General features: G+C 26.8%; 6 protein-coding genes across 6 annotated transcripts; 2 read left to right on the top strand and 4 right to left on the bottom strand. All coding sequences in view use genetic code 6, as the record gives it.

Annotated features, from left to right (window-relative positions):
* Positions 1-111: 111 nt before the first annotated feature.
* SS50377_23161 (uncharacterized protein) lies at positions 112-5,715 on the bottom strand (the record flags this gene model as incomplete). Its single annotated transcript, XM_067907031.1, has 1 exon — positions 112-5,715. The coding sequence occupies one exon, from the start codon at positions 5,713-5,715 to the stop codon at positions 112-114; it is 5,604 nt and encodes a 1,867-aa protein (XP_067766299.1).
* A 1,025-nt stretch (positions 5,716-6,740) lies between these two features.
* SS50377_23160 (Ribosomal protein L31B) lies at positions 6,741-7,052 on the bottom strand (the record flags this gene model as incomplete). Its single annotated transcript, XM_067907030.1, has 1 exon — positions 6,741-7,052. The coding sequence occupies one exon, from the start codon at positions 7,050-7,052 to the stop codon at positions 6,741-6,743; it is 312 nt and encodes a 103-aa protein (XP_067766298.1).
* Positions 7,053-7,225: 173 nt separating this feature from the next.
* Positions 7,226-8,203, top strand: SS50377_23159 (Lysophospholipid acyltransferase; the record flags this gene model as incomplete). The annotated part of the gene is made up of 1 exon (XM_067907029.1): positions 7,226-8,203. One exon carries the CDS (start codon positions 7,226-7,228, stop codon positions 8,201-8,203), a length of 978 nt encoding a protein of 325 aa, XP_067766297.1.
* A 307-nt stretch (positions 8,204-8,510) lies between these two features.
* SS50377_23158 (uncharacterized protein) lies at positions 8,511-12,311 on the bottom strand (the record flags this gene model as incomplete). The annotated part of the gene is made up of 1 exon (XM_067907028.1): positions 8,511-12,311. The coding sequence occupies one exon, from the start codon at positions 12,309-12,311 to the stop codon at positions 8,511-8,513; it is 3,801 nt and encodes a 1,266-aa protein (XP_067766296.1).
* A 45-nt stretch (positions 12,312-12,356) lies between these two features.
* Positions 12,357-14,519, bottom strand: SS50377_23157 (Ion transport 2 and transmembrane domain-containing protein; the record flags this gene model as incomplete). Its single annotated transcript, XM_067907027.1, has 1 exon — positions 12,357-14,519. One exon carries the CDS (start codon positions 14,517-14,519, stop codon positions 12,357-12,359), a length of 2,163 nt encoding a protein of 720 aa, XP_067766295.1.
* Positions 14,520-15,001: 482 nt separating this feature from the next.
* Positions 15,002-15,517, top strand: SS50377_23156 (Ubiquitin-conjugating enzyme E2; the record flags this gene model as incomplete). Its single annotated transcript, XM_067907026.1, has 1 exon — positions 15,002-15,517. One exon carries the CDS (start codon positions 15,002-15,004, stop codon positions 15,515-15,517), a length of 516 nt encoding a protein of 171 aa, XP_067766294.1.
* Positions 15,518-15,536: the final 19 nt, after the last annotated feature.

Raw genomic sequence — 15,536 nt, 5'->3', positions numbered from 1 at the left:
ATTTATTAAGAAGAAAGTTTCCATTTTATCATTAAATGACATCACTTTTAAAATATATAGGCAAACAAATAAAAACTACTGATATAGTTAAAACTGAATGATTTAATCACATCATATTATCTTTTTAGCAAGTTCAACATTAATCAAATCTAAAGCATTCATATTGACTCTTTCTTATAATCCATCATCAACAAATTCACCAAATAAATCTACAATCTGCTCTACTAATTAACGTTATACAAACCGTGAATTAGCTATATCAAATACAATAATACTTCCATGAATTTCGCTTACTTTTTCTTAGATTTAAATATACTATTGTTACATTTTCTTCTTATCTACTTATTAAGTTACAAGTTCATTCAAAACTCGTTCTGCAACTTCTTCAGCTACCTTTTAAGTAGATTATATCATGTATGTATCTTCTCTAATTTTGTCTTCTATGATTAGCTTTTCAAGCTCATTAGTTAAACTTAAAAATCTCCCCATCTCAGTGCAAATAAAAAAATATTATAACTTATTAGCGTCTATTATAACTGTTTATGGATCAAATAATTTTTCAGATTAGTTACACAAAAATGTCATTATATCTAAATCTGTAATATTAACATTTCCAGCTTATAGTATTTGCTTGAATGATGCAAAGTTCATCGGTAAACGTGTAGATATCATTTAATATTAAGCCTGTCGATAAGATGAATATGATTATAGTAATATACGGATTACTGAAATAACAGGAATTTTAGTCTTATTTATCTTATCAGCCATAGAGCAAAAAACATCCAAAAGTGCAGTTTTTCTTTACACAGGCCAATTTTAATATAAATGCTCAATACACCCGGCTAAAGTTTCTAAAGTAATTTCTGAAAGCTAGGTTTAAAATTATAATCCAAAATAGCTTCTTAATCGTAAATATACCAAGAGAATATCTCCTACTTCATATTCAAACTAATCATAAAATAGAAAGTTTTTAACCATAAATAAATCATCATTTTATGATGCATGAAAAATAAGTGATACTACAAATGAAAAAAGAAACTACATAACTAATGTAGACATTTTATATCTATTTATTGCCCATTTAACTAAAAAGAAAGGGAAATAAACCATTTCTTCATAAGAATATGTTCCAGCTATTAAAACTGAATACCCCACTTTAACTGAATCTTCAGTAAAAAAAACTTATTCGTTTTTTTGACAAAATATTTAGCGAGGATTTATATTTTCCCTTTCTTAAAATATTAAATCTATTGTTTTTAAAAGCCAATTCATTGATTTTAATTGAACATTTTATATTGGTAATTAAATATATTTGATTGCAGAAATTTCAATTATATTAATTACTTTTCCTGTAAACTATTAGATGAGATTAAAAAATATCGGAAGCTTTGTATATTTACCTATTGATTCTAATCGAATATATGATATTTTTTCTAAAATAGATGGCAAAATAGTCTATACTTACAAACTATTTGGTTATTTATCTTCTAAACATTCAATTTCACAAACTTACAATGTTTAAGAAATAATTTTAGGTAAATCATTAAGAGAATGAATCGAAAAATAGGTTTTTAGATATTTAGAAGATAATAAGCAAGGAGAAAATGAAATCTATTTTACTTCATCTATTTAGATGAATTTTAAGCCATATTTTTATAATTTTATCAGATTATTTCTTTTTAATGTGAAAAAATCTTTGGTAATAAATCTTGAAAACATACTTTACTAGGGTACTATTACTTAATACTGACCAAAAGCAAACATATTTGACTACATAAACATTATTTATTGCTATTTTTTATTTTTATTTTCTCCATTTAATGAAATAACCTTAGATTCTTATTATAATTTTACAATATTTTCTAACCTTTGTTGAAGCTACTCATCAATAATACTTTTTTATTATGATGTGTTATAACTTTAAATAATTTTTTGTAGAGTATTTCTAGCATTTTCTATATGCTTATTTACAAATCCTTTTTATTTTTATTTATCTATATCTGAATTATGCAAACCTTGAATAAAATTAGTGTTAATAAATAATTTATTCCTTAAATCAAATTTTTCTTCCTCTGTTTTTTATTACAAATTCTCAAAATTTAAACCAATTAATCCAGCCAAATTTTATGTTCTCATATTTTATATCATTTATTTCTGCTTTCCTTTAATTTACTATAATTTTTACTATTGTATAATTTCGGCTGCAGCATGTTTCTGCAATTAAATCGTTGTAAAATCTCCCTACAAAAGTTTATCTTTTATGGTTACAATACCACTCCTGCCGCTATTTTAACTTTGTTTTAGTAATCTAGCTATTTCTTATTCTTAAATACTTAAATCTTTTTAAATACCTAAATCAATTGTTTGTATGGTGCAATACGCTTAGCAGATTTTATCATTACTTATATATCCATCTTTTTATTCTGAAACTAATAATGAAGGCTAGTCAGTTATAATGATTTACTAAGTTTAAGTTTCAATAGTAGATTAACTATTAAATGTTTATATATCTTTAGCTTTATTTCGAATAGTAAGTGTTTACAATGCCTTATCATTTTGTGTTATTTCACTATTATCACCTTCTACTGCTTCTATTATCTCATCCTCTAATATATTATTTATATTATTCTATATTTATAAATAACCTGTAAATTTAGTAATATTTTATTCTTTAGTGCTATATTCGTTACTAGTGTTAGTGTTATCAGTCTCAAAATTTAATTTATTAATACTATCAGGAAAACTATTATCTTTAGTAATTTTACTTTAATAGTGAGAATCTAGCTTATTCTCCCCGTATTATCTTTTTTCTTACTATATAACTTAAATTTTGCTTGGAATTTTATCAGCCATAATTTTACTGGCATAATATTTAGTTGATTTTAACTGATGGGTTGAATTTTCTTCTTTATCTAAACTCTCTTCTTTACTATCTATATTAATAGCATTTTATGATGAAATTTAAACAGTCTATCTTGTACTCAGCTTTATAGCCTTTGACTTTTTTAATTATTATTTTTACTTTTACTATTTTTATTATCTTTTTACTTTTTCTTTTAACTCTTGTTTTTGAGATATTAATTATTTTGTATTTTCAATTTATTCATCTATATTATATAAGACTTATCGTTTCTCTAAATGCACATTAATTCGTTAAATATATTCAACAGGGTTATCTATTTTTTACAATTACATAATTTCTTTAATTTTTTGCATATCTGTATCTGCTTCCTTGACTAAATTTAAAATTTATAATTACTTTTACAATTCCTCAGTAGCTACAACTAAATCATCTTGTAATGCAGTATTTTATACTTGGAAGTTAAAAATATCATCAAGTAAATCGTCAATTTTTTCATTTAACTCTTCAATAGATTACTATCGATTCTAATTTTCTTCTAATAACCTGCTTTTTGCTATTAAAGGTTGATCATAAGTTTAAGTAAACGCACTAGCTAAATCAAAAATTTCAGATTATATTTCTTTTGATTGAGAAATGTTCTAAGGTATATATGCTTATTAATTTTAAAGTTGCTATTTTTTTATATCCTGGGGTATAGCTATATCCTAGTTTTATATTAATGGTATATTTAATTCTTGTTCTGATTAAATAACATCAAGTAACCTAAAATTTTCATTTTCAAAGAAAAGCTATAGACTAAGAAATTATGGAATACTAAATAAAATTGGAAATAATTTATTCCTTAATACTTATATGTTTGGGGATGTTCCTGCTTCTATCACTTCAGGCTTAATTTAAACAGAAATATCTAAAACTTATACTTACTATTTTTAGTTTTATTAAACATCACATTTCTATTATTATAATTCTTTCATGCAAATAGGAAATTACTTATCAATGTCATAGTTTTAATTTAAATCTAAATTTTAAGAGTATTAATCTTGAAATTATTCTGTCAACTATTTGCGAGGAATTTAATAATCAGAAGTAGACTAATTAGTGTTTTTTTACAATTATGTTCTAGATATTTGTCCATTCGATTAATGTTTAAGATTTTCCAATGGATTTTAGTTACTTGCAATACTTTCTTCTATTAAACCCTGTTTTATCTTATTAAGATTCTCCTCATCCTGTTTTGTCGTGCTATTATAAGTATCAATGAATTTATCTACTTTTACCATTTCTAGTTTTAATAAAGCCTCTTATTCTTGCTACAAATCGACAATTGGTTCCTAGGTTACTCGTATTTTTTCTTTTTAATCACTATTATCCTATTTATGACCAAAATCTTTTTCGATCATAGATCGTAGGGTCAATGTTGTTTGGACCTATTTATTTGTCAATGTTTATATATCTTATCCAATTAAAGATGCTTATAATCCATTAATAAACATTTGTACTGATTTAGCAGAAGCACCAACCTAAAATATTTACATTAAGGACTTAATGCCATTATGAGATATTCCAAATTTACCAATATCATCAGGATGCAATCGAGAAATAGAAATAAGCGTCGAAACACCTTATAAAAATACCGGAGTTAGTTTCTTAGCGTTGATATCTAAATTATCGTGCTTTACCTACTCGACCTCTTTCACGACAACTTTCGTCTTTTTCACTGACTCGATTTCTTCCTACATGACCATTATCTCCTGCTGCAACACAGTGACTTGCTCTTGAGATCTATTAAACTATTTTTCAATACCATTATATTTTACCTGTAGCGTCTCTCGTAGCTCTTGTTCCAGCCGCATGTTGATCATAGCTTGATCATACTAATTGTTAATTTTTTCGAGAATGTTCCGTTACTTCGAAAGAGCAAATTGGACACGCTTCACTCGGGTCAAATAGTCTTCGTTTTTGGTTAATGCTGTCATCAGATTCTCGTCTAGGCGATCGTTAGTAATTTTCTGCGTGGCAAGATCCTTGCTTTGGTTGTCGAACTCGTAGAGGATCTGCTGGACTTTGCTACGCAGCGATTTTTCGATTTCCTTATGGTGCTAGATGTACTTGTCCTGTTGGTCGATTTAGTCATTTTTGTACACATTGTCCCGTTTCACCAGCTCGTACCGGCTCTGCAGGTCTTAATACTCCCTATCCAGCCGTTCAGCTGCTAGTTCAAGCGCTACATTGCGTGTCGGCCTGCATTTAATGAAATAGTTGTAAAAATTTTGGATGCCTTTTAGTGTTTTGATCAGCGCGGGGTCGGCCGCGTTATCTTTCATAAAGCTCAGAATATTATCATATGCCACGTCAACCAATTCGTACATCTCAGCCGACAGTTCATGGCTGGTTGCCTTCACGGCATCAGCGCGCTGATCCGTTTTCTGCGTTTCGATAACGTTCTCCAAATCTTCAAAAAGCGGGTCAAAGTCCTGCTTCTGCGCAAGCTGATTGAACATGCTTTGTATTTCGCTCAAAACTGATTTTTATACTACAGAACTCTCCTTAATCGATGATTCAATGTTTAGGTGCGTTTACAACTTATCTATTTCCTCTTTGTCGACCAGACTCCAGTCTTGTTCGTTTATCCTGGTGAGAAATGTTCCTCTGGTGGCCATCTGTTGTGTTTTCAGTAACTCTGCTGAAATTTCAATGTTGGGAGTATACGAGGTTGGTATAGCCTAAGAAACAACACGTATTGGTGATTTCGAGCGACTGACTTGGGAGTTTGTTGGAACAATCGATTCCGATGTAAATTTTTGGTAAGAGGCTTTAACTGGCGGAAGTTTAGAGTTTATATTCATGGTCATAAATTTAGTAAACTGATGATCATAATATATTATTAGTAGATAAAAATATACATAATACAAATATAAACTATATAATAATAATTAACTTTATTGTAAATAATGCTTAATGCTAACATGAGAATGAATTTTTAATAAGTTGATTCATTGTATTTTATCCTGGAATATTTTTTAACTAAATTTTCAAGGTTAATTAAGAGTTATGAACATAACAGGTAAATATAAATACTATTAAAATTTATTACACTTATTTAATTTAGTTTTCTTCTGGTTGTAAACTTCAACCTTTTACACATAATTGAAAATATTTATCCAAATTTCTCAGCATTTTTTTCAATACTCATTTCTATTTGGATGTGTATTCTATCCATATCTTCCGTTATTCTTAGTATTTAACTTTTATTTTTATATTTAAATATACCTGCTTCAATCTTTTGCATGTGAGTGATAAATTTAAACTTATTATCCATAGTTATCTAGCTACTATTTAATTTAATATAAAAATTATACCGTCAAATCTTTTTTGAAAAGTAGTTGACAAACTCTTTACAATTCGGAACTGGAATCTAAAATTTACTCCATCTGGCTTTCAAACTCATCCTTAATTTCTAATTTTCTAGCTGTGAATAGTCGCGGCGGTGGTAATTTATGTGACGTTGACCTGATAGAAACCAAGGATAAAGATGGAATTGGAACTTATGACTTTTATTACTACAAAATTTCAGGCTATAACAAATCTCTAGAGTAGTGAACTTATTCTATTTATTCTTTATTTTAATATATTTCATGAATGGATACATCAGCTTATAACTGATTTACACTATTCTCATTAATAGACTAATCTAATTAAGTATGTATTGATATCTCTTAATTTTTCTCAATTAATGAATTATGAGACTAAATATAGTGTGCTTTAGACAATTTTATGAAATACTTTTGGTATATATCATCATCATAATATGTATTACCCACATATGGCATTATTAAATAAAGTTAAGTAATATTATATAATATAATATATCACTTAATCATTCGTTGGTCTCATTGAGGAGGCCGTGATAACCTTCTGCAGGCCAATCAACGATGGAAACAAGGGCAATCTTGTTTTCTTCATGCTCTTAAACATCAATATCAATTCTGATTCTTCTCATGGGAGTTCTGATACCCTAAGCCCAGACATATCTGTTGACATCCTCAGAGAGGATAACGTTCTTTTCGTCAACCTTAGCGGTTTTAGCACAGATGGAACGGATCATCTTCATGGCAACTGGGCATCTGGTCTTAAAAGGCTTACCAGAGGTAAGCTTAGCAAGGTTGAGAGTCTTGATGAAATGAACCATTTGACAAGGAGTGGTGCAAACATTTGAAATTTAATTTTTGAAGAGAAGTTTGAATTTGACTTTAATTTTCAATATAATAGATAATAAATGTATAATATTATAACTATGTAAATTAATTAACAATAATATTATATAGTAATAATGATAATAAAGTATTTGTTTACCTTTCTCTAATGACATTAAACCCATTTGCTTCAACTAAACCTAAAAAATCACTCCAGTATTATATATTTTGGTTAATATCATATATATTGGCCCCAATAGTAACTCCAATTAGAATATTTCTTTTGCTCATTATAGTTTCATTATCACATGTTATTATGTCACGTTTAATCAAATCTGTTAATCTTTAAAAACCACTTTCCCCTTTACGGACAACTATAACTCGATTCTTAACTATTAATTTGACTCGTGGATTTTTATGGTCTATGGGAGTTAAAATTGTATAAAAAAATATTTAAAAACGGCCAACTTATTCTTCTGACTTTGCGTTAGTTTCAAACCATAATTCCTCATTAGATCCATTAGTATTATAAGTTGTAGGAGCGTGCTCATTTGTTTCGAAATCGGAAGTTGGAAGATCTCCAGTATTTGGCCTTTTTGCCAAAGCAAATTAATGTATTTTCATTGATAGAAGTGACAAAAATAGTGGGAAAACAGTATAAGAAAAGCTCATATAAAGAGTTGCTGGGGATGTGTAATTGGCAGGATATCCAAGAAAATTTTAAATGATAACAGTGTTCCCAGAAGGTACATGTAACAGTGGTACTGCTGTTTTACCATTTAAAACAGGAGTATTTAATGCTAAAAAACCAGTTTAATTATGTATCATTAGGTGGGATAAAAGATATTCTTGCTTAAGTGACAGTGGTCAAAGTATGACTAAAGTTTTATTTAATTTAATTCTTGGCATAAGATAAATAGTAGAAATTAACTGGCTTGGTGAATATATACCTGGAGTTGATGAAATTGAAGATAGTGCTATATATGCTGAAAATGTTAGAGAAATTTTTGTTGTCTAAATGGGTGTTCCGAAAACAGCCTTTGGTATAAAAGAAAGATACTGGTATTTAGGTAAGAAAAAAGATTACTAAGAATGTTCATCAGAATGGTAAAGCGCATTTCCAGAAAGTAGTTAACTGAAAAAGTGAAAGGTTATGGGTTTCCTTATATTTTTACTTACAGATTACAGACACAGATAGAAAACTTAACTATCAATAAAATAATGGTAGATAACTGTTTGTGGATATTGTCATCCCAATATATAGTTAAAATTAATGTTAATGTTAATGTTATTTTAAGTAGTTAAGTTACTGGTAGTAATCACTTAAGAGAAAATATGAATTTCTTTTATCCTTATAAAATTAATTTACCTTTATATTAATCATTTTCTTAGTTTAATACTACATATCTAAATTTAATAATAAATGAAAATTAATATAGTAATTAAAAATTATATCATTCCTTATTTTACTAAACTTTACTTCTTGCTCTAGATTTATATTTTACTTCTCCATGGTTTTCTACATCAATTTAATCTACCCTGCTGATCCTTAATTCGATTTATGTTTCTTTGTCTTCTCCTTTATCAAATTAATTAGCAATTTCCATACCTATATTCATAAGTTATCTTAATTCGTATTCTTCTCTCTCTTATTATTTAGTCTTTAAAACAGCTAGGGTTTTAGCTGCCTTAGAATTAGTAAGAGGTTTTTCTTTAATTAGTTTGGAGTTTTCACTGAGTGCTTTATTATACCAATTTTCATACTGTATAGCTTGAGTCTAAGCCTGTTTAAGATTCACACTTTAAATTTTATAATCCTCATTTAAATCATTATATAAAGTTCTAATAGATAATTCAGACTTTTTGGCCTCTTATATTTATTATGAAGCAGTTTCCATTTCAGAACAATTCTTCTCATATTTATCCTTAAAGTCAATCTACTATTTTTATATTCTAATATATTTTGAAATGAAATCTTCTAATTATAAATTCTCTACAGGGATTGTCTAAGTACGTACATGTTTACATTATTTTAACTAACTTAGTTTGATATCATTAAGCTACTCTTCTATTAATCCATAGTCAAAATCACAATTTTTTTCTGTGTAAGTGGGTGAATTATTTTCACGAATTATTAATGTTTCTAACTATGTTAAAATAGAAAATGCTTCTTTTTATCTTTACTTATTTATTTGAGTAAAATCATCAGTCTACAATTTAATATCGAAACCTAAAAAATTAGTTTATGAGTGCTAACTAATTTAGGATGGCTGTTTTGGTAATATATTAAGAATTTAATCAATCTATTATTATGTTAAATTTGATGGAATATTAAGATTTGATTACTCTGTTAAAACATGTGGTTAGGATTTTTACTCTAATATAAACTCAACTTGAACTTCAAAATCTTACATCATTGCTAATGGATATTTTTCAGCTTACTAGATAGATACTTCATTAGAATTTTAAATATCCAAAATTGGAAGAACAGTTACTGATCTTGTAACTTATTTATTCTCTGTCAAAATTTAATATTCTTTGATAGCAATTTAACATTCAAAATCTATCATATTTGTCTAATTTGTAATTAACTATTATTAAATTTCAAAGGAAGGGATATAAACTATTGCTTCAGTTTATAAATTAATATTTTCAGTTTATATTATTGGTGGTGTTAGTGCTCGTTCTATAATAATTGATTCTATAGGATCTGTCTGTAAAAGTTTGTAGTATGAATGAATAATATCAGTTTCCATTTCCTAATCTAAAAATTCTACTTAAAGCGTTAAAACGGATGCATTAATAGATTCATAATTTAATTATACAGCACAATCTTACTTTTATACAAATAGCCTATCCATAACACTTTTAGAAACCAATTTTAATGAATTTTACAAATTATTAACTCTTTTTTATAACTCTACAACCATTTGATCTAAAATTGGTTATTATTATGAAGTCACTGATTATTGTATAAACAAAATAGAGTTTTTAAGCTTATTATAATTCATATACAGTTCATTATATTTTTATTAAGAAACTTATAAACTTTAAACTAACTCTGCTTCATCTGCCGTTTTTTGTTGCTTCATTTTATTAATAATTGCTAAATATTTAGTATCCTTTTAATTTTGTATATACAATATTTCATCCACAAATTCATGAAATTCCTTGCACTAATGCTATGATGCTTATATGAACAATAAATTATATCTTGATGTTTAAGAATAGATATCTTCATACATCATTAACTATTAAAATTTCTAGCTATTAACCATGTCTATTTATTCCTTATATAGTTCTTAATACATATCTTATCTAAATGTTTTTGTGTCAATATCTTTTATTTTATATGATTCTAGCTCTTAACTCAGTGTATTAACTTATTCTACATATTAAGAAACTACTATATTATCATCAGCAGAAAAGTATACTTGTTATTAAAATTCTTTAAGATCATTTAATTACGCAGGATAAACATAGCATCCTTTTTCTTCTGTCGAAGAAAACTCAGTTTATATTGCTTTAATATTAACTTAAACAACTTCATCTAATATTAAACAATGTTGCTCAATTCCTTTTTCAAAATCATTCAGTTCGATATTTTACTTTTTGATTTCTGTTGCAAATTATTTATTTTCTGATGCAATTAATTTTTATGTTTCCTCAGAAAAAGTAGATGGTTTTGACTGCTCAAATATTTAATCAGATATAATTTTTGCTTTTGTATTTGCGTTCTCACCATATACAGAGCCAAGTTTTTCAACTAGATTTTTCCTTAAATTGACCTCTTATGTTTAATAGTAAACTTATTTTAGGTTAAGATGTTATACTAAATCCTCATTTTTTAAGATAAGTTCATTAATATTTAGTTTTAAAACTTGCTTCTCAGAAACAAGGCTACTTGAACGTCTAACTAAAAAATCTACTTGCCTCTATGCATTTTAGTAATCATTAATAGAGATCCGTAAATCATCTCGTAAACTATTTATAAAAACATCATTATCTCTAATTTAAGTAATATATTAATTTATTTCATGCGAAAGCTATTTATTATCATGTTATAAATCAATTATTTTTTATGATTCTAATTGAAACTCTTAATTTATGCTATTAATTTGAAATAATTGTTAGTCGATAATATGCTAAAATCTTCCAACTACTTTACTCTCAGCATCTTTTGTAAGCTCCATTATTTCTTAATGTAATAGTTTATTTTTATTTCTAGTCGATTCTAACGTCTTTTCTAAATCTATCATCTTTCTTATCATATCTTGTTCTGTTTAAATATAAACTGATTCAAAACCTTTTAAATATATTATCTCTGCCTATAATTTTCCTACAGATTTATGCTAGTCAACGAACTATAAACCTGTAATTTCTTATGTAATTTCATTTCTCAATCTTTTCAAACTTAATTCATGTTTTTTATTTTATTGATCAAGCCGCACAATTTCATCTTTATATGATTAAATTTAATCCTATTCGCTAGTATAGTTGTTTTAAAGTTATACTACTTCTTATTATTTAGTTGTTAACTATTTTTTAATTATATCTTACTAAATTTTTTAATTCTCTTTAAATCTAGAAAACTCTTTTTATAACATGTTAAATTGATTCGTATATTATAACTATTTTTCTTCAATAATCTTATTATACTTTTTCTTTAATCGAATTTCAGTGTCATCGTTTTAAATTTTATTTAATAATATATCATGCCTATGTTATAAAATTTTAAGACTATTTTCTAAACTTAAAATTATAGGAAGTGAGGGTGCTAGTTTAATATCATTTGATATTGAATCCCTATTGAACTGATGCAAAAATTCTGTAATATTTACAGGAATATTTTACTATTGTTGATAACGTTAATCTTAATGCATATCTTCTGATACTCCGTACTATGATAGTTATAACTATCCTTTTACTGCTTATATCTCTTAATAACACTATTCTTATATTTACCTAATTTATAGTTGCTATTCTTATTTGAATGATGCAATTATAAGTTAAGCTTCAGCATGGGGTATATATTCAATTGGATTTAATATTGAACTCCCATGCAATACTCTTAGTAGTGAATTTCCATAAACTGCAGAAATATTCATAAGTCTTTATTAAGAATTTTTTCTAAACTCATCAAACTAGTTTAAAATATCTTACTTTTCTTATCTATGCTAAACATGTAAACGCTAAATTAACTTATTAGATTATTCAAGCATTACTTAATATTCATTTTATTCAAAATCTTTCATTTTGCAAAAACCTATTATATAATATTATAGTATAATAAATTTCATTCACTATAAACATATAGTCGTTATAATATCACTTTCTTATAATTATAGCTATTTATCATAAATATTAATGATGAATCCTTCTCTATTAATATAGATAACTATTTAACTTTTATTCTTATTTTCCCAGTCTTCAACACACAAACTTTCTTGCAATAAATATTATTTGAAGTTATGATGGTTCTAGATGAAACTATCAAAGTTTTAAAAAGTAATTGGATTTCTTAGGATTAAAGTACATAAACAAGAAAGCCCGCATGGAATGTATTTCTATTTTCTGTAAATTTCAAATTTTGACTAAATTTCAATTAAACTTTCCATTACACATATATTATGTTCCATGCTTGATTGCTATAATGCATGTTCAATAAGAACTTCTTTTCCATCATTATCTTCCATAAAAACCAGAACTTCCTTATTATTTTATAAATAAAATTATTCATCAAAAATATTTCCTTCAATTATAATATCATCTTCAGAATAGTGGATAAAATCATTATTATCTAAAATAATATATAATTTACTACCAAATTTCCGTAATAAACTTAATGTAGATATTAATAATTCTTTATTAATCTCTCCACAAACAACTACTAATAAATCTTTTACGGTTTACTAAACATCCTAAGAAGGTTTAGAAGTAGCATTTTCAATAATTTTTCCAATATAATCTTTCTTCCCACAAGATGAATTATATAAATCCCATGTTTAAGAAATAACAACTTCATGGTCTGCTTTTGTACAACATTTAGTAAACTAATTTAAATTTTTCAATGCAAATTTTTATTTATCTGTATTGAATTAATTTAATTAACATTATGAAGGGATTAAAGCATTTGTAAAAAACGTTGAGAATCCACTATATAGACATGAGAGATAGATTATATGACTATATGTTTTACTTAGCGAATACACAATACATTAGTCTTCATTAAGATATTGATATAACTTTTCTTTACAAATAACTACGGATGACTCAATTTACAATATAACTACCAATATATTGTCATGTTATAATGACTATGCAGCACATACTGCTTATACAATTGCCAAACCATCAGATTATTACATTTCTGATGCGCTTATTTTACTGTCAGAATAAACTAATACAATCAGTGAATTGTCTAACTACATTTGCTTCAATGTTAGCGTATCGTAACTATCACTAATCATAAATTACATTGACGGTACACCTTCAATAAAAGCTTTCATATCAGGGTGGTCGTCGTAATTTTAATTTATATCAGTCATTAACACAGAAATCGATTATTATTATGGAAATACAGCACGGACACTTGATGCCAACTAAATGTCTTTTTGACCAATAACAATAACACCTCCATAAATTTATCTTAGTAATTTTAATCTAGGTAGTTCATTAGAAAGTTTCTAAATCGCCACACCTATTGCCACCGGTATATAAATTAATGCTACAACAATGAAGATAATAGTTATTATTCTTCCTGATCCACCATCTAAAGTTATATCACCATAACCTACTGTGGACATAGTAACTGTTATAAAATATAATAATTCAATAAAAGATCTTTTTGAATCCAAAGCTCTTTCGTTTAGAAAGACTGAGCCCATAAAAACAAAAATAAAAATAAGAATGCCATATAAAGATTAAAATATGACTCTTATTACTCTAGTAACATAAATTAAATATGATACAATATATAAATTTGTTGATTTACGTAAAGCTTTTTATAATCTCGATTAATTTTATCGTCTAATTACAACTGACCTGACTTGGCCCCTAAATATAGATAAAAATCCGACCTACCATGAGAAAGCATTATCAAATGTATCACCAATGCCAAAAAATAGAATTAAAGCTACAGCAGTACTAATACTAGATGCAGCATATAGAATATAAGAAGTGGTAAACCATCTAATTTTTCTCGAAATTCCATACACTGCAACTATAAATAGATCTACTAACTGTGATATCATGATAAAAATAGCGATATATAGATTAGAATTAGGTGTAATATTTGTCAATGCTTCAGTTTTATTTATAAAATATGTTATTAAATCAAAAAGCATAATAAACATTACCCATATATGATAACCAGCTATATTATCAATGGTTGGGATAAATTTTTCTACTACAACATTCTATCCATGGTTAAATTTATTTTCTAGCTTAGTCAGCTGTTGCATTTTTGAAAAAACATAGTATTAAGAATATAATATAATACTAATTTATTCTGAAGTTTCGAAATTTTGCTATAGTTCAAATATAATTTATGATAGATTCTGTAAAGAATGAAGATATTATGTAAATTATATATAAATTATATATAAAATATTTACAATGTTTATTTGACAAAATTCGAATATAATTTTATCATTAGAATAATATTCTAAAAAACATATTCTTTATTTATTTTTATTTTAATCTTGTGTAACTTCTTATTATACATTATGCAGCAGATATATGTAAAATCAATAACATATATATATATAGTTTTAATACATGTATAATAACTAGAGGATCTAGATAACTTTAATATTATAGATTTCATCTAAAATATTCTTAAACAAAATATTGTAAAAATTATATAGTATTATTTGCATAATTATGTCATAAATATTAATTATTATATACTCAATTATAATATTTATATCTTTGCCTTTCCACAATGCCTGACTTACCTGAAAACCCTAAAATTATAATGCGTTAACTTAAGGCAGTATAATAAGCAAATGATCCTAATTATAAGATTTGGATACCTGATAAAGATAATATGTTAGATATTCATTTTTCGGTTAGAGGTCCTCTAAATACTGAATATTAAGGTGGTGCATATCATGGTTAGTTATTATTACCAAAAGAATATCCGTTCAGAGCACCTCATGTACGCATGATTACCCCTTCGGGACGGTTTGAAACAAATACGAATATTTGTTTTTCTTTTACAGCCTTCCACCCTGAACAGTGGTCCCCCGCGGTGGGGTTCGGGCCCATCATCATTGGCCTGCAGAGCCTGTTCCAGGAGTACAAGGAGCGTGCGGTGGGCATGATATCGAACCCGTCGCAGTCCGAGATCAAGAAGTGCGTCGAGACGAGCCAGTCCTTCAGCTGCCCCAAGTGCGCCATCAGCCACGTGGGAATGTTCAAGGCGCCTGTGGAGAGCATTGAGAACAAGAAAGACTGATTTGAGAAATTACATTACT

The sequence above is a fragment of the Spironucleus salmonicida genome, chromosome 3 (genome assembly GCF_000497125.1).
Source record: "Spironucleus salmonicida strain ATCC 50377 chromosome 3, whole genome shotgun sequence".
Lineage (NCBI taxonomy): Eukaryota > Fornicata > Diplomonadida > Hexamitidae > Spironucleus > Spironucleus salmonicida.
Note: the sequence above shows the minus strand (reverse complement) of the source record. Positions and strands in the feature narration are given on the sequence as shown.